General features: G+C 40.7%; 1 protein-coding gene across 1 annotated transcript in view; it reads left to right on the top strand.

Annotated features, from left to right (window-relative positions):
- Positions 1–26709, top strand: part of LOC136881822 (uncharacterized) — a 474626-nt gene that overhangs the window by 349626 nt on the left and 98291 nt on the right. The window contains exon 3 of the mRNA XM_067154289.2: positions 23504–23640. Within this exon, the coding sequence (XP_067010390.1) occupies positions 23504–23640 (137 nt within the window). The remainder of the gene's footprint in view (positions 1–23503; positions 23641–26709) is intronic.

The following is a 26709-nucleotide window of genomic DNA, read 5'->3' as shown; positions in this document are numbered from 1 at the left end:
TCTGGTTCCCAAAGAGACTCGAGCAGCGCGGATCATCTACGATCTGTCCCTTTGGACACCCTACATCGAGCGCCCACATTTCTCGCTTCAAGGCCCAGCGGAAGCACTCGCCTCGATCCCGCCTACGCATCAAGCCATCAAGTTGGACCTTACCGGTGCCTTCTATCAAATTGGACTTGACCCCCATACATGACACCCCTGGGGGGACTACTATCGCCAAAAGTCTTACGTTTGGACACGTCTACCGATGGGGCATTCCCTCGCCCTATCTATTATGCAGCGCTGGGCAACGGCAGTGGTCGAAATACTACAACAGGAATTCCCCATTAAGTTCATCGCTTACATGGACGATTGGCTGCTGAACGGTGAACATCTAGACAATCTCATGGCCGAGGAGATCATTCTATACATCGAGGTGATTCTGGGAATTACTATCAACAGAAGGAAGTCGATTCTACAGCCGGTCAACATCCTGACCTACCTGGGGGTGACGATCGACATCCAGGCAGCCGAGCTCACCCTCCATCACGCCACACAACAACGGGTTCTCCAACTGACACCTCTCATCCCAGCGGCTGATCAGAGCGAGCGGGAGCAGATTGCAGGATACCTGTCGTGGTGTGCATACGTTATGGCATGGCCATACTTCTTGGAGAAGCACGCCCTCTCCGGGGAGGCGTACTGGATTAGACGTCTTCTCACCCCTAATTTCATAGCCACGCCACGACGGGTCCTCCACTACGCTCCAACAGACTCTATATACGCTGATGCGACGCCGTACTCCGTCGCTGCAGTCGCACCGCTCCACAACCAAGGATGGGTACAGGCATTCGCAGCTCCAGCGCCCATACACGCCGCCGAGACGACAGCAGCTGTGATGGCCGCTCTCTGGTATCTGACAGACTTGCCTTCATCAGTGCGGACGTTATACGTGTACACCGATAGTGCAGTGACATTGTGGACTCTACGGACAGGCCGAGGGCCAGTCCTTCATTCTCATGTGTATTTGTTTATCTTGTACCTTAGATTATTGAATAAAGCAATGGAGAGGGGGGTTACCCCCTCGTGGCAACCCATTGCCTCCGCAGCTAACCCGGCTGACGTTCCGTCCAGGGAAGTGCTTGCTTCTTTACACGCGCATCCAGATTTGCTATAAATCGGCGCGCCTCCCTGGGCGGAACGCCAGTCTAGAACCAGCTGTGGAGGGAATGGGTAGTCCCTAGGAATCACAGAATTTTCCTCTTGTAGCATAGTTGTCGCCAACAGAGCGATCCACATGATGGCACCTTTTTAATAATATTATATCGTGATTGAAGATGAATAATTTTAGGAAATAGTATATGTCCCTTGGATCTGAATTATTCCACTGATCATGCAGAATATTAATGAAAAAATATTGGGACCTGTACTGCATTGAATAAAGCTGTTGTCAGCTACTTTTTCAGCTAACTTGACATTCCAATGTATATTAATACAGCGTGATTATGTCATTCTGCTGGAAATAGGTAGGGGCGTAACTGCAATAATAATAATAATAATAATAATAATAATAATAATTGCATGTCATCAACTCAGAGGCTGGTTAAATCTTCAAATAGCACCACCAAAGGTTATATGGTTATACGGGAAGCGCAAAAACTAATGGCGGCGCCAAAATGAGGCGTACTAAGTAAGATGAGGAGTGAGGTAGTTTTCCATTGCTTTCCTCAATAATAATAATAATAATAATAATAATAATAATAATAATAATAATAATAATAATAATAACAATAATAACAATAATAATAATAATAATAATAATAATAATAATAATCTTTTACCTCTTGTCCCGCTAATAATGAGGAGAAGAATAAAAAAATCCCAGGAAACTCTAAGGCCGTGGTGTTGTTGATATTGCCCAACTCTAGGCAAGACAGAGAGAACGTATGCAACACCATCACAAAGCCCTCACTATTGCATAAACTGGCGCCTTAGAGGAGATCACCACCAAGTGAAGAGAGGAAGGTTTGCAGCTGAATTGGCCGATGTTAATGTCAACAAGGAATGTTTGAACAAGTGGCTCACTTCGGGGGGAAAAAATTCCTGAGATAGAAAGACACATGATTACTGTACAGGAGTGCGGGCCACGAGAAATTATATGAAGTATGTAGTGAAAGATCGAAACGTAACAAATTATCACAACCGCGGACATAATTAAGCTGAAGCTCCTTAGCAAAAGTTCCACGAAAACTTACTAAATAACCTATTGTTATATTTGAGACTCTACCGAGCAAGTTGGCTGTGCGGTTTGGGTAGCGTGGATTAGAAGTTGCATTCGGGAGGTGGTGGATTCGAATTTCCCTGTCGGCAACCCTGAAGATGGTTTTCCGTAGTTTCCCGTTTTTAATGCTATTTATTCGGGGCGTCGACCTAAGAAGATCTTTTGCCCCATATGTTACGAACCTGCGTGTATTTGGAAATGGCGGAAGTGTAAAGTGTTGAATGTGAGGAAAGGAACATTAAAGACGACACAAACACCCAGTCCCCAGGCCAGGGATATTAATCATTTACAATTAAAAACCTCTGACCCGTCCGGGAATCGAACCCGGAGCCGCCGGGTGACAAGAGGACGTGTTGCCCCCTACACCGCGGGGCCGGACTTAGTTTCCCGTTTCTACACAAGACAAATGCTGAGGCTGTACCTCCAACAATCTTCACGTTTATTCTTTTCTTTTCCAATTTGAGCGTTAGAGTCATCCAGTAACATCATGACATGATCATTTGGGATTTTATGAATTTCGTTTTCTAAGAGTTCCCAATATTCTTTTACTTTATTTGGCTTTTTCTTGTTATCTTAATTGATGGTAGCGCGAACGTTGTTCAGAGTGTATTTTTTATTTCTACATCTTAATGTCAAAAGATACCGTCTATCAGGTGACAGGTTCCACTATAGGCTATTTCTGTGAACTACAAGGGCAGTTCCAAATTTACGGAACGTTCTTCGTTGTTCGTTTTCCAGGTCTTCCTTTGTAAATCCGGTAATCTATTCTACTGTTATGGCCGGCCCTGTGGTGTAGTGGTAGCATGCCTGCCTCTCGCTCGAGGCCCCGGATTCGATTCCCGGCCAGGTCAGGGAATTTTTTCTCTACCTGAGGGCTGGTCGAGGTCCACTCAGCCTACGTGATTAGAATTGAGGAGCTATCTGACGGTGAGATGGCGGTCCCGGTCTCGAAAGCCCAGAATAACGGCCGAGAGGATGCGTCATGCTGACCACACAACCCCTCGTAATCTGCATGCCTTCGGGCTGAGCAGTGGTCACTGGGCAGGCCAAGGCCCTTTCAAGGGCGTTAAGTGCCGTGGTGTTTGGTTTGGTATTGTACTGTTATCAATGTATTTCGTTTCCTGGAATGGATGTATTAAGATTTTCTGATCATCTAGAAATTTGGTAAGTTATTTTAACTTTCTCACTTTGAGAAGTGAATTACTATTGAAAATAACAAAGAAGTTGTTTTCGTCTTAGTTCTGCTGCTGGGTTTCCTGTAGAATGCTTGACTCATTATTATTATTATTATTATTATTATTATTTTAGTTACGCCCCTACCTATTTACAGTAGAACGGCATATTACATCGGGATACACTCGTATCAAAGTTATCAATCACGCTGGATTACCGTACATTGGAATGAAAAGTTAGCGAGAACAATAGCTGATAGGTCCCAATACTTTTTCATTAATGTTCTATATGATCAGTAGAAGAATTCGTAGACTAACCAAGGAACATTTCTTAAAATTATTCATCATCAATCACGATATTATTAAAATGGTGCCATTATGTGGATCGCTCCGTTGGCGACTACTATGCTAGAAGAGGAGAAGCCTGTGATTCGAAGGCAATCAGTTTTATATCCAAGGTAACAACCAATCCACCGAGCGAGTGGCTGCCAGCTGGCATTCGGTATATAGGGTGTTCGAACCCCACTGTCGACAACTTTGAAAATGCTTTTCTGAAGTTTTGGATCTTCACACCGAATAAATGCTAGAGCTGTACCTTAAGGCCATGGGCGCTTCCTTTCTCATCTCTGCGCCACCGAAAACCTTCCGATGTGTTAATGCTACGTTGATCTACTACGAAAAGAAAATAGGATTGCCAACATTTCTACCACCTTGGGAACTTTCTTCGCTGCTTAATACACGGATGTTTATCTACTTTTTGCCAATATATCTGTGCTATTAGAACGAACTAAAATGACATTCGCTACAAATTGCAACATAATAGAGCTTCGCGAGTTTATAGATAAAGTTTGGTGAGCAAATTTGTATTATAAGAAAAAAAAAAAATTACTAAAGACCATAGAGAAAATGGCCCTCATCGCGAGAGTTAGCAAGCTGAAACTGGCCTATCGACTGACTCAAAACACAAGTGATGCCTGTCACGAAATCTGAAGTTGAAACTGTCACAACAGCCATCCACCCGGAAGCCCTGATGCCATGGAGTGTCTGTCACTAAATGTACAAGGTTTGAAAAACTGAAAGTCAGAGGGAGAAAATATCTCAGAAAGTTCCTAGGACTCGTGTTGAAAGATGGGGAATACCGGAGACGTCACAGGTCAGAGCTCTACTCCCAAAGAGAGGCGATCTCTGACTATGCCAGGAAAAGAAGGGTAGCTTTTTATGGTTATGTGGCAAGATTGTCTCGCAACAGACTGACCAACTGCCTGTTCACCTTCCGGCAAAACAAAAATGTGTGCACCACATGGCTGACGGAGACTGAGCGATGCGAGAATGGGGGTGACATACAAAATACAGAATGTGACACAGATCCTGAAGACAATCCGTGGTTTCAGAAAAGAAGCGGTCATGGTGGTGATTGTTTTTTTTACAACTTGCTTTACGTCGCACCGACACAGATAGGTCTCATGGCGACGATGGTATAGGAAAGGCCTAGGAGTGGAAACGAATCTGCCGTGACCTTAATTAAGGTACAGCCCCAGCATTTGCCTGGTATGAAAATGGGAAACCACGGAAAATCATTTTCAGATCTGCCGACAATGGGGCTCGAACCGATTATCTCCCGGATGTAAGCTCACAGCTTCGCGCCCCTAACCGCACGCTCAACTGGCCCGGTGATTGCTGTTTTAAGAGGAAGTACAACTGTGCAACCATCCTCTATTAACACTAATCAGAGGAAAAATGTGAAGGGCTCCGACACTTCGAAAAATGAAGTTACCGGGCAAAGAAAGACAAGGGCCACGAACCGCCCCAACCCGCAGGGGAAAGGGAAAGAATCACTGGGGAAGAAAGGTACCGCCTGGTCTGAGGAAAGAATGGAGCTACACTAGGAGAAGATGGGACAGTAACAGGCAAATATCAAAGCGACAATACTAGACAAAGTTCAAGGCTCGGCAGTTGAACAACTCTGGTCCTAGTTATGGCTATTCGAAGAAGAAGAAGAAGAAGAAGAAGAAGAAGAAGAAGAAGAAGAAGACCCTAGCAAGAAACGAGGTTTACAAAGTTTGTCGCTGAATTTTTCTGTGCACAAATCCATTCAGTTTTCGTGTCAGAAAGTGTATTCTACTCAACAGTCAGACTGAACTCAAAACGGACATTCTTCGCTTCTTAATTTGGGGTGTTCCGTCTAATCCACAAACTATACGGGTGCATGTAAGCACTTATACACTCCAACTGGCAAATAAACCCCATCGGTGATTTGTCGGCTGACTAAATTTTTCATTATCTATCCGTTTACGTTGAAGGTTTATGTATTTTTCAATTAACTTTATTTCATTGACTGCGTTAATTACTGTTGCTCTTTCCGTGCCACCCACTTGAATTAGTTTGATGACAATGGTCATTTATCTCCCACATTCTTTTTGGTTTCTCTCCACTACTGCTTACTTCCAGCTCTTTTTTTTTCTTTCTTCCTAACGTGAAACAGACAACAACCACTTAATCTTTCTCTGACTTGCCGGAGAAACCTTCCCTTCTTCATCCAACACTGCTTGCAAACAACTCGCACTTCAGGCTTTTGATGCGAGAGTAAAAAAAGGAAACGCCCAGCTCAAGGCATAATTTCGCTCGCGTAGCAAAGAATCTTTTATCTTTATGTATAATAATAATAATAATAATAATAATAATAATAATAATATGATTTTGTAAATGCTGTTGTTCTTCAATGGAAGAGTCCTTCAGTTACCCCACGGGATTTCCTTAACATGCTAGATAGTAACGTCAGCCTTCAAGGTCGTCTACGCAATCTTGGATCAAACTTCCTATCTTGAGTACAAAAGGAAAACTACCTGCACCATATAAGTTGATAAAGAAGTATGTGTGAGTCTGCACAGTAGCAGGAAAAACTTCCTAAAATAAGACCATGTATTTGCATGTAATGACATCTAATTTTAATAATATCAAGCCCTTGGTTTATAGCTTTCTGGAATTTTATAAGAGAAATGAATAATTCATTTTTGTCGTTGTTTCTATGAGTGTCTACTGTAATCAACCCTCACAGCCACAATTGTCTTTACGACGAGATTCTTTGAAGTCGTTGCTTACTACTGCAAGCTGATCCTAGACGTTCGTAACGTTTCGGTGTGTATTCCTTCCCTATTTCAGTGAGTAGTGATATGATTAAGTGGAGGTGGTAGTTGCTGACTTAAGAGGTGGTACAACTAGGAAGCTAGGCTTCCCTTAGCAAAGAAATCACAGTCATCTCCGTACAAGCAATGAAGACCCTGGTAGGGGTGGAAGGTAAAGGCTTCCACTATCCGTAACCTCGGCACTTGCTGGGGAAGAGTGATCAGCTCTATATCCAACAGTCTTTGCCCCCAGGAATTAACCTGGTACCGGTACTTGTTTATGGTGTAGGCTGAGTGAATCTCAGGGTCATGTGCACCTGTGAACATGGAATTCTCGTGTCTTTAACTTTTCGACTTCCTGACAACCTGCTGGATGAACCGAACATCCCTTTACCGCAGGGCCTCGCAGGGTGCATGCACCAGTGCATTGCGCTGTGCACGGTTCAAAAGACGTCTTCGCTTGGTTGACCAGAGTAAAGACCCCCACTCCTCATTTCCTACGCCTGTCTCGTTCGCTCCGCCTGTCTCCCACTTCCTTACTTGTTCCGTAGCGCTCCAAATCCGAGCCGAGCTTTTCCGAGTAGCCCAGAGACGAAGCGGTGGTCTGAGCCAAGCCGAGTGGGACCGATGCACTGTGCACAGGACCTCTGCGCCTCAGTTTGCACGCGTGTGATTTTGGGCGTTTGAGAGGCCCTGCTTTACCGTCTCGGCCAGGCAGCCCCTATTACCCTCTCTTAACTCTGATCGAAAGGAAAAATAAGGAGGTCTGACCCTTCGAAGAATTAAATTATTGCAAAAGGGAAGGGATGGCCCTCGGAGTCCATCGGATCGTGCATCTCAATGGTAATATGAAATGTTGTCTGGGCACAAGACATAATGTCAAGGCGATATTATCGGTGTAGATGTGCACGGAACCACAGTGCTGAAAGCAGGTGGAGAAAGAATTCAACAAGTTTAAGTTTGATTTTCGTTGATTCATAATTTCTCTGACTGCCTGTGTTTACAATACAGTAAAGTGTCCTTTCCGAACTCTTTTCAGTACGGAAAAAAAAGCATATTACGGCTTAGTAGAAAATAAATATTCTACTGTATCAACCAAACAACCTGGAGAAAAATTAACAGAAAATAAAGAAATATAGAAAGATACGTAGTAGTGACAGTCTCAGAGATGCGAACTAAAAGAAGCATGTATAAAAAGGATTAAAAAGTTGGCCAAGACTACATGGAATCGCAATTTCCGCACTAACTCAATGTAATCCTTCCCGTGTAAAGCGAAAGTGTTGAGGCATGGTACAGAAACTGAATAAAATCGGTCTGTTGGTAGATCACAACTTTAAACATGCCTACCAAGTTTATGATTTGGCAGTTATAAAGGTAACCAGGTCTGCCTCTGTGGTGTAGTGGTTAGTGTGATTAGCTGCCAGCCCCCGGAAGCCCGGGTTCGATTCCCAGCTCTGCCATGAAATCTGAGCAGAGTTACGGGGGCTGGAACAGCCACTTCCACGTCTTTTTTCTTTCTTCCTAACGTGAAACAGACAACGGCCACTTAATCTTTCTCTGACTTGCCGGAGAAACCTCCCCTTCTTCATCCAACACTGCTTGCAAACAACTCGCACTTCAGGCTCTGGTCGTTAACTCAGTGGAGGGGGTTTGTATTTCCACCTCAGCCATCCTCGAAGTGGTTTTCCGTGGTTTCCCACTTCTCATTCAGGCAAATTCCGGAACGGTACCTAAATGCCACGACCGCTTCTTTCCCTCTTCCTTGTCTATCCCTTCCGATCTTCCCATCCCCCCTCCGCCAAAAGGCCCCTGTTCAGCATAGCAGGTGAGGCCGCCTGGGCGAGGTACTGGTCCTCATCCCAGTTGTATCCCCGACCCAAAGTCTCACGCTTCAGGACACTGCCTTTGAGGCGGAAGAGGTGGAATCCCTTGCCGAGTCCGAGGAAATATGTGAAGGAGAAACGCTGGAGGATTGAATGTTAGGTGGGAATTGAAAACTACAGTAGGTGGATCATTTCAGAAATTCTCAGGATGGTGATATAGCAAGTGAAATCGGATCTGTGCAAAAAGGCTAATGCAGTTGTGATCAACGATATTTTGTATGATCAAAGTCCACTCTCGGACGAAATATATGAAACAACCTCATTCCTCATTTCGCCTAGGTCATACGTAACAACTGATGGCGGAGGTGTTGAAGATCAAACCAGCCTTCGGACTGAATACACAAACAGACATTAAGCTATCGAGAATCATTGTTAGTATGTAATGGTGAGAACAATGGTAGGAAGGACTCGGAATGAGGTAAAGGCATGAAGTCAATAGATTAATTGATGAATTGTGGCCTCCGGAATGCCCGGCGTAGGTTCTTCCGAGTTGACGCCCTATAAGCGCCTGTGTGGATGGGAGCCTACCTATGGTGAATCGTAATGTTGAAAATGGCACAAATACCCAGCCCCCGAGTGATCAGAATTAACCAATGAAGTTTAAAGTTCCTGACCCAGCCGGGAATCGAACCCGGACCCCATTGGAACAAAGGCCAACACGCTAACCACTTAGCCATGGAGCCGGACAACACAGTATACGACGCTGTGCGAATAATCCGACTTCGGTGGTGTGCCCATGAGAGACATGGAGGATAGGTTACCTAGAAGAATAATGGACTCGACCATGGAGGGTAAGAGAAACTGAGGGAGACCAAGACGACGATGGCTGTACTACCGTGGACCTCATTATAAACAGAAGTCTGCTACAGCTGGGTTGACTCAGGATGTCTTATTAATAACTTGTAAGTAACGGGCAATGCCTTTGCTGGCTAGACCTGGCTTTTACGGTGCACTGTGTCTTCTGGTATGGGCTACAACAAGTTGTTTACTTTCCTTGCCCTGTCTCATCCTTGGGTTTGTCCGACTCCTTGGCTGAATGTTCAGCCTTGAGGCCTTCGGTTCAGAGAGTCCCGGGTTCGATTCCCGGCCGGCTCCGGGATTTAACCTTAATTGGTTAATTATTCTGGCTCGGGGCCTAGGGGTCGTGAGGTCTTCAACATAAGAAAACATATTAGGTAGGGCGCCGTCCTTACAGTCATGCAGATCACCTATAGGCCGTCTACTAGAAAAAGACCTGTGCAGGGCCTCTCCGGAGGCAATATGCCAGTAGCAGTAGTAGTAGTAGTAGTAGTAGTAGTAGTAGTAGTAGTAGTAGTAGTTCAATTTGCTATACGTCGCCCCGACAGACAGGTGTTATAACGACGATGGGTTAGGAAAGGGCTAGGAGTGGGAGGGAAGAACCCGTGTAATTAGGGCATTTGTCTGGTGTGTAAATGGGAAATCACGGAAAACCATATTCAGGGCTGCCGACAGCGGGGTTCGAAACCACTACCTCCCAGACGCAAGCTGACAGCTACGTGGCCTAAACCACACAGCCACTCACTCGGTCATTATTATTATTATTATTATTATTATTATTATTATTATTATTATTATTATTATTATTATTACTGTTACTTTTGGCTTTGGAAACATAGAAGTGACTGAGGTATGAGCGATGCTAGTAATGTCATTCTTCATGCAACCAATCCATATTGCAAATGGTATGAAACTGTCACTCGTAGAATCGATTAGTGCATGCAACTTGGTGAGCTTGGCAGACTGATATGAAATAGGAACTACTAGCCCGATGAGGAGAGCACGGGCAAATGCCCATTCGTGTGCATATTGATCGCCTACATACTGACAGGCTTCGATCCAGGCATTAGCTTATTTGTATGGGATAGGCTCTTGTAGCTATCAATTTCAGTTTCCGCGATCATTGGTCACATGAATGGAGACAATTTGCGCCCCAGAGTATTTTGAAATACAGTCCTTCATAAGAAAAGGTGCCTGACTCTGATCAATCTGGAGAGATTTAGACCAAAAAAGTCGGATTCGTAAAAATCACGGAGTATATTGTCGTTGTGCCTCCAAAAACCGTCATGTGAAAATATTGAGGGGAGAAATACTGACCCGCAGCACACGTATCACTTAGAGCGATAATTCGTTGTCATTGTTCATGCAATATTGAATCTTAGATGACATAGGGTAATTCCGGGAGAGTTGCCGCACTTTGTATATCTTTTGTTATATCTCGGTATATTTACTTTAAATATTGTTGCAAATTCATCGAGCATAATTTGAAAACATGTACATTTGATCAGGGATGAACAAAATATTGGCAATTGAAAGTAAATGGGAGAAAGGAGTGAACAAAGGAATTGTTGCATCTGCGGCGTCTCTCCCTGGATCCCGGTATAGATGCCGAATTTGCTCGGGAGAGATGCCGCGAGTAAAATAACTAATGACAAAATCAAATTTAAGCCAATTTCTTCAACTTTAATATAACCGAACACTAGAACGTACTACACGACAATTATATCCACATAATATAATCATTCAATGGAAAAAATCTATCTGATAATTTACAACATTAAAATCATATTTTAATTTCGATTTACTATAAATGTGCATGTGCAATGGATTCTTCACTGTGTTATATAAAACCCCACGCCACTTAACACCCTTGAAATGGCTCTAGCCTGCACAGCGACCGCTGCTCAGCCCGAAGGCCAACTATCAGGGAGAGACGCCGCACCCTCCTGTTTTCAAACCTCAAGGCTATCATGGCCCAAAATTAGCTTACTCTCAACTAATGTTTCTGACGTCTACTGTACTAAAAACGTCTGATTTAAGCATTTGAAGCCAACTTAATATACAATAAATTAACACACGCAAAAACTTTGTCAGGAGGAAACATGTACTCGCCTCATGATATCGGCTATAATTGGCGTAATATACGAGCAAATTTCGTCACACTCGCAGACAGTAGTTCTTCCTTAGAAACTGAAAAACCACACATATTGCCATCTAGCTGTAACGATGGGAACCTTTAGCTACAGTGTATGCGGCATCTCTACCGGGACGGCATCTGTCCCGGATTTACCTTAACCTTTCTGGTCAGAGTTCTAAGCTGAAACAATATCACATGACGTTTTTTCTACGCGCCACGACCTTATGCAGATCTCCTGTTTAAATTGAAAAAAAGAACCCTTCACCCCGTTGTAGCTGCGGCGCTTAGAAGCAAATGGCGTAGCAGATAACTCATGAGTACTCTAAGAGATCCTATAGGAGTGAAAATAAAGATCACCGAGTTCGATAGCTGCAGTCACTTAAGTGCGGCCGGTATCCAGTATCCGGGAGATAGTGGGTTCAAACCCCACTGTCGGCAGCCCTGAAGATGGTTTTCCGTGGTCTCCCAATTTCATACCAGGCAAATGCTGGGGCTGTAGCTTAATTAAGGTCATGGCCGATTTCTTCCCACTCCTAGCCCTTTCCTGTCGGAACTGTAAAAGTTGCGCCGAGTAAAAGTTACGCCGTGGAGATTACCTGCCGGGAGTAGAAGTGGTTTGAAAGCTGTCTTAAGCAACTGCTGCCTGCGCTGCACCACAGGGGCTTATTTTCAGGTTCAACAAATGGTGCGAATATCTCTACAACTAAGATTTTGAAATCTATATATATAAAAGAACATGTCCTGACTGACTGACAGACTCATCATCGCCGAGCCAAAACTTCAGAACATAAAGAAATGAAATTTTCGGGATACATTTACATTACGTTGTATGTGCTCACTAAGGGAGGATTTTTGGATATTCCGCCGCTGAGGGGGCGAAAGGGGGTGCATTTTTAAAATAGGGATATCTATATCTCAAAAACTTGAAAGTTTACAGACGTAAAAATTGGTATTTGGAATCTCCTTTAAAAATAAAGGAACACACATTTTTTGAATGGGGAGAAACCAACTTAACGGGCGGGGGTGGAGAGAAAAAGGAGTTTAATTCAGAGGACACTTATATCTCAAAAACTAAAGATGTTACAGACGTGAAAATTAGTGTTTGGAATCTCTTTTAAAAATAAAGCAACACGCATTTTTGGGGGGAAATCAACTCTCAAAACTGAAGACGTTACAGTCGTGATAACTGGCATTTGGAAGCTCATTTATAAATAAAGAAACGGGTATTTTTGATTTTAGGAAAACTGACTTAAGGGGGGAGGGTGAAAGGAATTGAACAAATTTAATTCCTTTTATGGAGAAACTTCTATCTCAAAAACTTAAGGTTACACACGTGAAAATTTCTATTTGGAAACTCGTTTAAAAATAAAAAATACGCATTTTTGAAGGGGTATGGGGAATCAACCTAACGGGCTGGGGTGAAAAAGTAGTCGAATTCTTTTTATGAGGATACTTATATCTCAAAAACTGAATATCTTAGAGGCATAAACATTTGTACTGTATTTGAAATCTTCTTTCAAAGTAAAGAAACATGTGTTCTTGTGTCTTCGGAAAATCCACATAAGGAGGGTGAATGAATTGAAAAATCAGTTGAATTATTTGTATGAGGATACTTATATCCCAAAAACTAAAGGTGCTAAATACTTGAAAATTGGTATTTGGAATCTCCTTTAAAAATAAACACGCACTTTTTGGAAGGGGGGAATCAACTTCACGGGTAGGAAGGGGGCGTGAAAAGGAGTTGAATTACTTTTATGAGGATTATTATATCTCAAAACTGAAGATTTTACAGACGTGAAAATTAGTATTTGGGATCTCCTTTAAAAATAAAGAAACACGCATGTGTTTTTTCGTAGAATCGACGTAAGGGGTGTGGATTTGAAAATAATTAAATAAGGAGTTGAAATATATTTTTATGAGGATGCTTTATCTTATAAACTGAAGCTGTTACAGACGTAAAAGTTGGTATTTTCAATTTATTTTCAAAGTGAGCACGATTTTTTTTTGTTTTCGGGAAGTCCACTTAAGGCGGAGAGGGGTGGAAAGAAGTGAAGAAGAAGTTGAATTATTTTTATGAGTATACATTTATCTCGAAAACTGAAGGTGTTACAGATGTACAGACATGAAACTGGTACTTGGAATCTCCTTAAAAATAATGAAACACGTACTTTTTGGTTTTCGGAAATTCCAGTTAAGGGGCTGAAAAGAATTGGAATAGCGGGTAAATTTTTAAAATGAGTACCGGTATATTTACATTATATGTCAAAAAATGAACATGTTGGAGACAAGAAACTTGGTATTTTGAGGGTCCTTTAAAAATACAGGAACATGTATCTTTTTGTTTTCGGAGAAGCCACTTAGCGGGGGGGGGGTGTGAAAAGAAATGAAAAATAGTTGAATTATTTTTATGAGGATACTTATATCTTAAAAACTGAAGATGTTACAGACGTGAAATTTGGTATTTGGAACCTCCTTTAAAAATAAAAGAACACAATTTAATTTTCGGAAAATACACTTACAGTATATGGGGTTGGGAGAGGGGAAAGGACTGATCGAGGGGTTGAATTATTTCTATGGGGATACTTTTGTATGTCTCAAAAACTGAAGATGTTACAGATGTGGGAATTGGTATTTGGAATCTCCTTTAAACATAAAGAAACATGTATTTATTTTTTCGACTTAAGAGAGGACTGTTTCTCGCACGTACAGTTCTATGTCACACGGTCGTATTAGCCCCACAAGGTAACACCACAAACATGGTTTACAAAGAATTTCTGGGGTAAATGAAACTCAATTTTTGGGTGAGATTTTATACTTTATGAATATTCAGATACCGGTAATGTCTTAGTAGAATGCCGAGGAACGATTACTTTGTTCAAATTACAAAATCCACGCGAGCGAAGCCGCGGGTAATTGCTAGTTAATATATATAAAATGTTGGTTTCTTGCACATTTAAAAGACCTGCATAGTATTTATATCAGTGGGTGAAATGTGTAAAAATACGTAGTTTGACTTTATGTACAAACCAAGTGTGGAAACATGGAATCAGCTTTTCAGTCTTATCCCCAGCCTGTTTGTAGCTAATTGACAGGGTCAGGAATAGAATGAATGAAGGATGAAATACCACTAAAGGAAAAAAATGCTGCCGAATTCGAGGACTGGCATGCTTTTCCGGACAAAGATTAATGGATGGCAAATGAAATGATAGCAAATGTGTTGAATAAAGAATGACCAGTGAAAACAGAAAGAATGTCTCACACTACGTTTCCCCTGACATGCACCGCTTATAAAGATATAGGGGTCAAGAATGAACCATAACTACTGCCAAGGATAGGAAATTGTGTACCCTGGCGAGGCCTGTCGCATTCCTCTGGGTATAAAAGATTAATACATGACAAAAGAAATTGTTTCAAACAGTGATGCTGTTATAAAGATGAAGAAATCAGAAATAACATTTTGAAAACCCTGATAAGGGGTAAGTAGGCAGTGGACATTGTCACATTCTGAAACACGGAATTTCCCTGTGGAATTCCCAGACAAGACCTCTCACTAATGAGATCCTAGAGTGATTAATGACCACGTCGCAAGTTTTACTGATTTTAACACGGCGCAACTTTTACTCGGCACAAGTTTTACGACACCTTCCTGTCCCATCGTCGCCATAAGACCTATCTGTGTCGGTGCGACGTTAAACTTGTAAAGAAAACAAATCTGTACATAGGGACAGCACAGTCAATCAATTATATTTGCAATTTAGATATTAAATTGTAATTATTTATATTTACATGTCATATTAAGAATAAGAAATTATATTACCATACATTTCTTGTCAGACTCCTTGGCCAAATGGTCATCGTTGGGGTCTTCGGTTCAATGAGTCCCGGATTCAATTCCCGGCCAGGTCTGGATTTTAACCGGCTCGAGGACTGGGTGTTTGGCCCAAACGTTCCTCCTCATATTCAGATAACACATCACACTACCAAATACCACAGAAACACGCAATAGTAACTACATCCTTCCATAAAGCTTTAGCGTCCGGCCATGAAACAGGGCCAAATCTACGCGTGCGATAGGCTACATTTCGCGCCCGTTACCCCTCAGGTGTGGTAGAAGAAGATTACGTTACATTTCTTGCCTCTTCTATTTCTTTTATTACTATCTGTAAACCTGCATGCGTTCGTTCCAGGATTTCTACGTCACATGCATATACCAGATAATGTCTCGTTCTCTCGATATTAACAGTCATGTAAAAGTACCAAATTTGTCTTTTTTTAAATGTTTTTGTTGTGCCGGACAAGATGTATTACGCTTCTTACAAACCACCAAACCGTTATTTAATTTGTAATAGAATCTAGGAGTAAACCCAAGGCTTGGCGGACAGACTAGGGATGAGGTCACGAAATTACTTGTGGGTAAGCACTCACAAAGTACTGGAATGAAATAGATGTGTCTCGGCGAGCATTATATTACCCTCCCCCAGGACGAAACAACACAGAGGACATTCTTTCCCTCACATTATTTGTTCTACCCTCCGATTGTTGACTGTGGATAAACGTTACGGTAACATTTCAGTCCCCAGAGAGAACTCCCCGGCAAGCTACATGTCCCTGAACTCACCAAAAGGAAACAAATAATCTCCCATTTCTAGGTTGGTTCATTACCGCTTTGTTCTGTTGTATTTCACCATTCAAATAACTTCCATCTAATAGTCCGTATGCCTTAACTGTTACCAAACTCTGATAATCTGTACTAACTGTGGCCTTAATTAAGGCATATCCCAAACATGTTCCTGGTATTAAAAGGGAAAACTATAGAATTAAGAGCTCTTCGTGAACTACGCTAGAAGATTAGGTTGGACTGAGTGGCTCAAACGGTTAAGGCACTGGCCTTCTGATCCCAACTTGGCAGGTTCGATCCTGGCTCAGTCCGGTGGTATTTGAAGGTGCTCAAATTCGTCATCCCCGTGTCGGTAGATTTACTGGCACGTAAAAGATCTGCCAGGGAACTAAATTCTGGCACCTTGGCGTCGCCGTAAACCGTAAGAGTAATTAGTGGAACGTAAATCAAATAACATTATTATTAACATTATTATTACTATCGGAATGGCCTGGTTTACGCTAATGCTACAGTTGTTGTAAGTTTATCATCATCTTCATCATCATTATTATTATCCTAGAATGCGATCATTTTTGAATAGCTTTTCTTATGTTATGACATTACGATCTTGTTTTCTGATTTATTTTCGCATTAATGCTGAAAGGGTATTTTCGCGGAGCTGTGAGAGGAAAGGACTACATGACTGTAATTAAAATACGAATCTCAATATTTGCCTGGTGTGAAAATACAAAAAGTGGAAGAAACATTTTCTAAGCTGCTGACATTGGGACTCCAACCCATTACCTTGCAAATGCAAGTGTATACCAACATGACCTTAACCATGTAGTCTATCTATCATATTTAGAGTTAAGATGTATGTATGTTCAGTCCGTCAGCGATTTCTCTGGTGGGATTCTCAACAGCTCTGCCATCAGCTGTCATAGATGGCCTAGGCATCACTCAAGAGGCGTACTAGGGAAATGAGGAGTGAGGTAGTTTCCCGTTGCTTTCCTCACCGAGCCAGAGTCGCTATTACATATCAGTCTTCCAAGCCCACTGAAATGCATACACCAACCGACCCTATTGCACCCGCTCACTTCCTGAGTCCCAGACTAGCATTTATCTCAGGGGTGATCAGTTCGAAAACGATAAAAAAAATTATATAAAGAAAATCAATTATATATCGGCGCATCAAATGAACACAGGGATGAACGGGGCATGCAAATTTAAGGTTACGGGGGACGACTCATTCATGGATACAAATTTTTGACTCCACAATAGGACTGGGAAGTGACAACTTAAATTCCATGGGCATACTGGACTAACTACAATGAAAAGATATGGAAACTGTTTCCTATTGAAATTGCAATGAGGAGCAATTTATTCACTTATTTTGCATACTACACATGATGACAATTTTACATTGGGACACTTTCATCCTGAAAAATAAATGACATAATACTTGGATTTTACCTCACTACTCTGGTAGTGTAAAACATCTGGTGAATTCGCCCCAATTGGTTACTGGGGATCGAATTCACATCCGTATGATTGGACGTTTCACCGCTGGAGATCTTCTTTCGGAGACGAAGGCACGACAGTAACTTTTTACTGTCGTCTCCTCGTTCCGTTTGGACATGAGACACTTCCGGTATGTACATTCTGGTGAGCCGGACACCCACCGTGGAAAATGTTATCGCCTCGAAAAAACGGGAATTTATAGTACGGACAAACTCTAGCCTATTATTACCAGATTCACAAACACGCCAGGTAGAGTTCATTAACTCAAAGCCTATTTTAATATTTACACTTGTCAATACGACAAGACGTACGGAAAGGTTCATTACTGTGCTCTGACCATGAAGACATGTGCCGTCCGTGGGTTATTTACGTATCTACCGCTAACAATCTCCCCGTGAAAACCCAACATCTGGTTCGGAGCAGTCGACACAGGACGACTGTCCCTATCATATCCTCCTATGATTATTAAATAATATCATTACCATTCTTTATCTGATCATTATCATATTCTTTGACTACCATCAATTAATTTTATTATTATCATTAATTTCAATTATAATCCTGTATTTGATTATTATCATTTGTCATCCGGGATGATTATATGCCAACCCTTGCCGACGTTTCAAACGAAGGGTCGTTCTTCCTCCTAATTTATCCGCACAATATAATGATCAGCTTCCTCATAAATATTTTTATTATTATTATTATTATTGATATTATTATTAATAGTGGAAATCGTGATTATCGTAACCCGTAATCATCCTCGCTATAATACTTCAACTTCTCGCTCTTATTATTCTCATCAAAAAATAAAAATAAAAAAGTAGCTTCATTGGTTATTCTTCTTCTCCTTCTTCAAATATTTTATTTATTATTATTATTAGTTAAAAATCTCAAATCTTTCATTTCAACTCCCAACATCATTATTATGTCCAAAATAAAAAAAAAATTCTTCAAAAAAAAGTAGTTTTATTTATTTATTATTATTATTAATTTTAAAAAAAATTAATTTCGCCTGTTACACGGTAGTCCGCTCTTAATATGTTTAACGCATAACCCCTTTTACAATTCCGATTTATCTTGGCACTAAGCACTTGATTTAAGACAAGATTCACTTGGAGTATGATTATTGTTATTATTATTATTATTAAAAATGGAAAGATGATATTTTAATTTCCACTCTTTAGAATTTAGTCACATATGTTAAATCCCGTTATGAACCACTAAGATCTGCTTTATATTGGTCGGGACAACACGGTATTCGGGACCGTACCTTCAATTTCGTACTGCCGTCAATTTTATTTGGGGACACATATCCTCCCAAGACACATCTCACAACCTATGGCACATCGCGGCTGGGCAAATACCTCCAATGCCGGCGATTGCTAAACTATTCCTTCCAATTTGAAGTCCATTTCCTTTTTCGGAACTCTTCAAACATTTAATTCATAAATTAATCCTCGGTGCGTGGATTCTACCACTAATAACACCGGCATCTGTATTTTATATCATCTTAGGCCTTGAGATTCATCTATTTCATCATTACAAACAATACGGCTCAATTTATTTCACGCCGGATATTCGTCCCTCATGACTTCCAAGTCTAAATATGGGCTCAAACCATTCTGGGCTTTCAACATATCATGACCATTCTAATTCACGTGCATCTATCGCTTTTAAACAATTTTTAATGGTTAAAATAAAGTCCAAAAACGTGACATCAAAAATTTACGTAAAATCAAACTGATTACGCGAATGAAGTCATCTCCACATTGATTATTATTTGCACTAGCTAACTCACGAAGCACTGTCATTATTATTATACTTTAACTTGCAAACACACAAATATTATTATTATTATTAATTTACTTTCCTTTGTCAACTCACAAACATTATTATTATTAGTATTTTAATGACCTTCCGTACGCAACACAAATTTTACATACTCTGGCTCTTTCATAATCTGGCTGTCTAATAGAAAATATTCCTAACTAACATACAAATGATCACCGCAGTGATTGAAAATCAAATAAATGGGTTAGCACAAAAAAAAGAATTTAACACTTGAAATGAACTTAAGTCAAAGTATTACAAACAGCATGCCTTAATTGAAAGAAATATATCCCATATTTACATTATATACAACAAACAAATACTCAAATTAATTAATCTAACCCATTATTACGTTAATATAAATTAGTTCGTCCGTCTAACAAAAAAATAAAATCATGGACTCGGGAGGCGTACCATGTTAAGTAACCATAATTAATTTACACTGAACCCCGTTTAGTCGCGATAACATCCCCCAAATATCAAAATTGTGTACTCATTCCTATGTAGAATTCCATTGTCTCGTAGCGGATGAGGTATAGGCCTTACGGCCCCATGGTGATCTACTCGTCCATCATGTCGCACAATACAAATTTAACACAATAAAACACTTCTGGGTGACTACCCATGATTAATACCTTATTACACTATTTTACACAAGAATACTAATAACAAAAAAAACACTTATAGGTGCTCCTAGACCCCTGACACTCGCACAATATACTCTTCATATACGCCCGAAACACACGTCGTGACACATTACGACGAAATGTCGTTCATTTGAACCGGCGCGTATCGCGTCTTCAACCGGCACTTCCTGGTTTATTTCTAAGCCGTCTTGATAATCGCCTAGCTCCTATAATTTCCTGCTCGGATAGTTATTCACCGTCTATCTTGAGGTGTTTACTTCAGGCTCCGCACAATGCCTTCCAAAGGTACTATCGGCGTTCCGTTAGTTATTTATTATTTAATCACATGACATTTATTAAATTCAACATACAGTTGTACTGATTATTTACACTCGGTACTATGGATAATTTCACTGTTCGTATTCATTCTCCTAATAACTCACGCACTTTCAGCTTTAACTGACTTCGAATGCGCCCCGAGGTACTGACTTACAGAGTCAACGTGTCAGAGTCTCAACTACTTCATCCGACCGGTCACAACTGGTGACTTCAAACGACTGGGTGATGTGAGGTTCCACTACTGGACTTTTATGGACGATATGGTTTCCCGCCGGGGTCATCCGCGGTCACCTCCTGGGGAGGGGGGTTGGTTATCCTAAATCGGCATATGCAGGTGGATTTGGATCTCTTGCTTTATCCTACTTAATACACTGGCGATACACATTCATGTGTCGTATTCTGAACTCCTATCGTTCGATGATCATGGAAATATCACTTTATTTCTGTCCTCCACCTTTCGCGCGCTAACTCGGCGTCCCTGATGGCGTGCTCATCTCGACCAATGGCGAGATAGCGTGGGTCATTTCCACGAATTCATTACTTTAATTTATTACGATTACATTTAATCAACATGGGAATGATATCACAAAAATCCCCTCTATTCAATTATGTGGTTGGAATAATTTAATTATTGTTATCGGAGAAGCTAACTGGAGTTCACTCTGAGTTTTTCTTATGTTGGTTTATCTGCGGGCCTATGATAAATTTTCTCATTGGTCAACACCGCTTCGGTTAGTTTGAAATCTCTCCCTTGTAACGTGCCAACACCAAATGCCTCGGGCGTGGAAAAACTGGTACGTCACATTCTCGGTATTGGTGATACATCTGCTCGCCCTTGGTCCGAAATATATACTCTTTCACTTCCTCGAAGTCATTACTTCGTTGTTGTGAGCTCTAGCTTTAATCCTCTTATCTTCTGGCCAAGAAACATTCTCCCCCTAATGACAAGCTTAAATGTGGCGACGGTTTGTCGCGATCACGCCGGGCTATGTTGAAATTCTCCCGTCCACACAAAACTGACACTGTATTTCATTTAATATTTCTATATATCTGTATTTATCTTCAAAAAAACCAAATCATGAAACTAGGGCCTATCTCATCAGGGTACACTATGAGCAACATTTTCACACCATTCATAGCAGGGACTGGCTGCATAAGGATTGGCATTACTAGCATCGCTCATACCTCAGCCACTTTCATATTGTCAAAACCAAGGATAATATATAATAATAATTTCGTGTGGCTATTTCTAGCCGAGTGCAGCCCTTGTGAGGCAGACCCTCCGATGAGGGTGGGCGGCATCTGCCATTTGTCGGTAACTGCGTGTTATTGTGGTGGAGGATAGTGTTATGTGTGGTGTGTGAGTTGCAGGGATGTTGGGGACAGCACAAACATCCAGCCCCCGGGCCATTGGAATTAACGAATTAAGGTTAAAATCCCCGACCCGGTCGGGATTCGAACCCGGGACCCTCTGAACCGAAGGCTAGTACGCTGAGCATTCAGCCAACGAGTCGGACAAAGCCAAGGATAAGACAGAGACAGATCTATGAAAGTAACAAAATTGCTCTAGCCTATACCAGAAAACGTAGTGCACTGTAAACACTAGGTCCTGCCAGCAAAGGCATAGAATTAAGATACTGTATCAATATTTAAGTTACCGGAAGGAAACCATAATTTAATTTCATTGATTGCACATGTTAAAGGCACATACTTTTCCTAGTGTACCGTCACTGCATTGTGCTACATAGGAGGCTTGTAGTGGTGTCCCAACGGCGCGCTGGCCGGCAGCGTCTTCAAAAGGTGTAGCAATCCAACTAATGAGCCCACTGCTATACTGGGACAGAACGCTGGTAATTTGACAATTGAAAAGACATAAAGAGTACTAATCTCAGCACCCATATTATTATTTTTACTTTAACACTTGGTGAAATCATGAATTTTTTATTATTTGAAAAGGAAATGTTAACATTATAAAGCGATAACTTCTCTACGACGGTTTATTCAAACACCATGAAAAGAGATTCAGAGCGCTGAATACAGCAAATAATGCCAGCAAAAGTACTTATGAATATGCATTCAATAACGATCACACCGAGTAAATTGGCTGTGCGGCTAGGGTCGTGCAGTCGTGGGATCGAATCCCACTGTCAGCAGCCCTGAAGATGGGTTTCCGTGGTTTCCCATTTTCATACCAGACGAATACTGAGGATGTACCTTAATTAAAACTACTGCCGCTACCTCCCGATTCCTATCCCTTTCCTATCCCAACATCGCGATATGTCTTATCTGTCTCGGTGGCACGTAAAACAAATAGTATAAAAACAGCAAAAAACACGTACTTACTTCCCATCTATCATTAATTGTGTTAAGTTCAGCCAATCAGTCAATCAATACTGATATGCTTTTGCCCAGGTGAAATATTCCTAGTCTTTCCTTAAACGATTTCAAAGAGCTTGCAAATATATTAAACATTTTCCTTGGTAAATTATTCCTGCCCATAATTCTTCTACCTATAAAATATTATTTGCCCCATTTCGGCCCCTTAATTCTAATTCCATATTTAAACTTTTAAAAACTTTTAAAAATCTTATAAAATATTTTGTAAAATGTATATGTAAAATAATATAAAATATTTTCATGAACTGTACGTTAGAATGATCATACTTGTATAGCATGGTAATTCAAAATGCTTTTCTCAAGAGTACTGACACATCTGGCACCTACTTCGTAATCATGGCGGCACCGGGCGAGTTGGCCGTGCGCGTAGATGCGCGCGGCTGTGAGCTTCCATCCGGGAGATAGTAGGTTCGAATTCTACTATCGGCAGCCCTGAAGATGGTTTTCCGTGGTTTCCCATTTTCACACCAGGCAAATGCTGGGCCTGTACCTTAATTATGGCCACGGCCGCTTCCTTCCAAATCCTAGGCCTTTCCTATCCCATCGTCGCCGGAAGAACTATCCGTGTCGGTGCGACGTAAAGCCCTTAGCAAAAAAATTCATGCCTGCCTTATTATTAATCCCATCCCTTTAAATATAGGCGAATATTCCCACCCACCAAAATGGCACATATTTAAATCCTGAATTTACAGGGAACTGTTAACCAAAAAACCCGAAAATTCCTATATGTGAAAAAAGAAACAATGACAATATGTGCAGGTAATTTTCTAATAGTTTTTGGTAACTTGTTATAAAAATGAACTGTTCCTCTGTTGCAGTGCGGTGGCGGAGGGCATCCCGCCCGACAATCCTCACTTTGTTCTTCTCTTCTTCATCTCCCAGCTGTTCCTTCGCGAGCTGGCAAAGTGCCACAGATTGGTCCAGGTCGTTCCCATGGATATGTCCGGCTTCTATGGTGAGTGAAATTCAGAAATCTTTTCCAAATTAGTTGATAAACTAAATATTTTCCACATTTTAAAGATCTCATCCCTCAAAATTTTATGAACATCGTAATGAAATTGATGTGTCTTTTCTTGGGCAACTAAACGTTTTGCGTCTCTGTTAACGATACCAAAACCATTGTACTTTTCAGAAATCTGTGTGTAATGGGTTCCTCATTCTTTTTCTTCTCTTCCTTATTATTTCTGGCTCTTTTTCCAATAAACTTGGATCAACACTTGTTATGGATTCGTTCCGGTTTAACGGCAGGTTGCCCTCCCTGACGCCAACCGTACGCGTAGGGACGTATTCACTATTGCGCATCTCTGTTATTTTGGTAGTTTGTTGTGTAAAGTAGTGTGTATGAAGAGAAGTGTATTGAGAGAGAGACACAAAAGCCCAATCCCCGAGCCAGATGATGATGATGATGATGATTTTTGTTTAAAAGGGCCTAACGTTTAAGGTCATCCCCACCCCGAGCCAGAGGAGTTAACCATATGCAGTTAATATCCTCGGCGTATCGGAGAATTGATCCCAAAACCCTCCGAATCGAAGGCCAGTACGGTGGCCATTCAGCCAAAGAGTCGGATTTCTCGTTAGTTTCTAGGTTAAGAACTTTGGAAAACTTTACCTTCAAGTCCACTAACAGCCTTCAAGGAATGTTCTGGAAACACCTTTGTGTTTTTCTGAACTTCGAAATTCTTATTTTCAACTACGAAGAACTTACCTCTGTGGCAGTACTGTTTCTCACATCATTTCTTCTGTCAAGAATGTGGACATACCACAGAAGGAGACTTCAAGAATTGTGTCTGAATGTATCTAACCAACACAACTTAAGAATATTTACCCTCTTACTAGAACTTCTTCATCTTACATTTAAAGAAAGATGTAGCTGCAGGATCAGAGAAGAAAGTAAAGGAGAAGACGAATAAGTATCTGGTAAGAGTATGGCTCCAGTATATGGGACCCTCACCAGGACTACCTGATACGAAAACTGGAAAAAATCAGAGGAAAGCCGCACGGCTTGTTCTGGCTGATTTCCAACAAAGGGGTATTGTTACGAAAATTTTGCAAACTTTGGGCTGGGAAGACCTGGGAGTAAGGAGAAGAGATACTCGACTATGTGGTATATTCCGAGCTGTCAGTAGAGACTTGGTGTGGAATGACAGAAGTAGACGAATACGCTTGAATGGAGCTTTTAAAAGTAGGAAAAATAGTAGTATGAAGATAAAGCTGGATTTCAAGTGGGCCTATTGGGGCAAATACTGATTTATAGGACGAGGTGTAAGGGATTGGAATAAATTATCAAGAGAAATGTTCGATAAATTTCCAAGTTCATTGAAAATGTTCAAGTTAAATTTAGGTAAGCAATTAATAATGTTATTTGCGTTACGTCCCACTAACTACATTTACGGTTTTCTGAGTGGTAAACAACTGATAGGGAATCTGTCACCTCGGAGACAGCCCTAAATGTGGATCATGATTGATTGATTGATTGATTGATTGATTGATTGATTGATTGATTGATTGATTGATTGATTGATTGATTGATTGATTGATTGATTGATTGATTGATTGATTGATTGATTGATTGATTGATTGATTGATTGATTGATTGATTGATTGATTGATTGATTGATTGATTGATTGATTGATTGATTGATTGATTGATTGATTGATTGATTGATTGATTGATTGATTGATTGATTGATTGATTGATTGATTGATTGATTGATTGATTGATTGATTGATTGATTGATTGATTGATTGATTGATTGATTGATTGATTGATTGATTGATTGATTGATTGATTGATTGATTGATTGATTGATTGATTGATTGATTGATTGATTGATTGATTGATTGATTGATTGATTGATTGATTGATTGATTGATTGATTGATTGATTGATTGATTGATTGATTGATTGATTGATTGATTGATTGATTGATTGATTGATTGATTGATTGATTGATTGATTGATTGATTGATTGATTGATTGATTGATTGCAGGAAATGGATTCAGTTTTATGCCACCAAGTTGATCGACAGAGATTTTAAGACTCTAAGTTGCTTCTTTACTTTTTTTTGTCTATGTATTTATTTATTGTGTTTTGTAGCAGTCGTCAAGGCTTCATCAGAAGCTGCCATTGTGAAGATGTGGAAGACAGAAGTTATGGACCCAATCATCCACCTTTCAAAAAAATGGTACCTAATCAGAGTTTTCATACATAAATTTGTAAAGTGTACTTGACAGCAACCATGTGCCCTCTGATTGTAGTAACTTGCGGATGGTAGATCAATCATTGATCTGCCTTTTGATGAAGAACACATGTTGAAGCGCTTATGGCTGGTACGTGCCAGCAAAATATTAGCTGATCCAGACCTGAAAGCGGATGAATGATCCACAAACCAGGTTTTCCTATGGAATACAGGTCTTATCTCTCCATTGCAGCATATTTGATTTCTGTATATTTCCTGCCCTTGATGTTATCTAGCATTTGATAGCATTTTCCCCTTCTTACTACCATTCCTTCAGTACTATCATTTAACAAGTAATGCTCAAACCACTTAATTTCCTTTTTTTTCTATTATTTTGAAAAATAGCTCATTATTTTCCCACTCTTCATTACACATCTTCGTTCCTTACGATTCCTTCTCATTTAATTCCCTCCATTCTCCTCCATATCATCAGCGTGTCCAGCTTCTTCCATCCTCTTTTCTCAGAGTTCATGTTTTGCACCGTATAACGCAAAATAAATTAAAATTAATGAATGAATGAGTAGATGAAGGAATGAATGGTAACCGTTCAAAATATAACATAAAACATACTTGGGGTGCCAGAAAGATAGACTTTCAATAGAAATGAATACAGTAAAATAAATTTGTCACAAATGAGCTTATAGGATTTCAGATTGTGTCCGGTGTTTCTCGAATCCAATTACAGTGGTGGACCTTAACTCACTCACACCTAGAAATGTAAGCTTGAGGATAGGTAAACTTGTAACTATGCACATCACAACAACGATGTATGAAATTCATCATT

This window comes from Anabrus simplex, chromosome 1, assembly GCF_040414725.1.
Source record: "Anabrus simplex isolate iqAnaSimp1 chromosome 1, ASM4041472v1, whole genome shotgun sequence".
Lineage (NCBI taxonomy): Eukaryota > Metazoa > Arthropoda > Insecta > Orthoptera > Tettigoniidae > Anabrus > Anabrus simplex.
The sequence above is the reverse complement of the archived record's forward strand: the minus strand, read 5'-3'. Positions and strand labels throughout refer to the sequence as shown.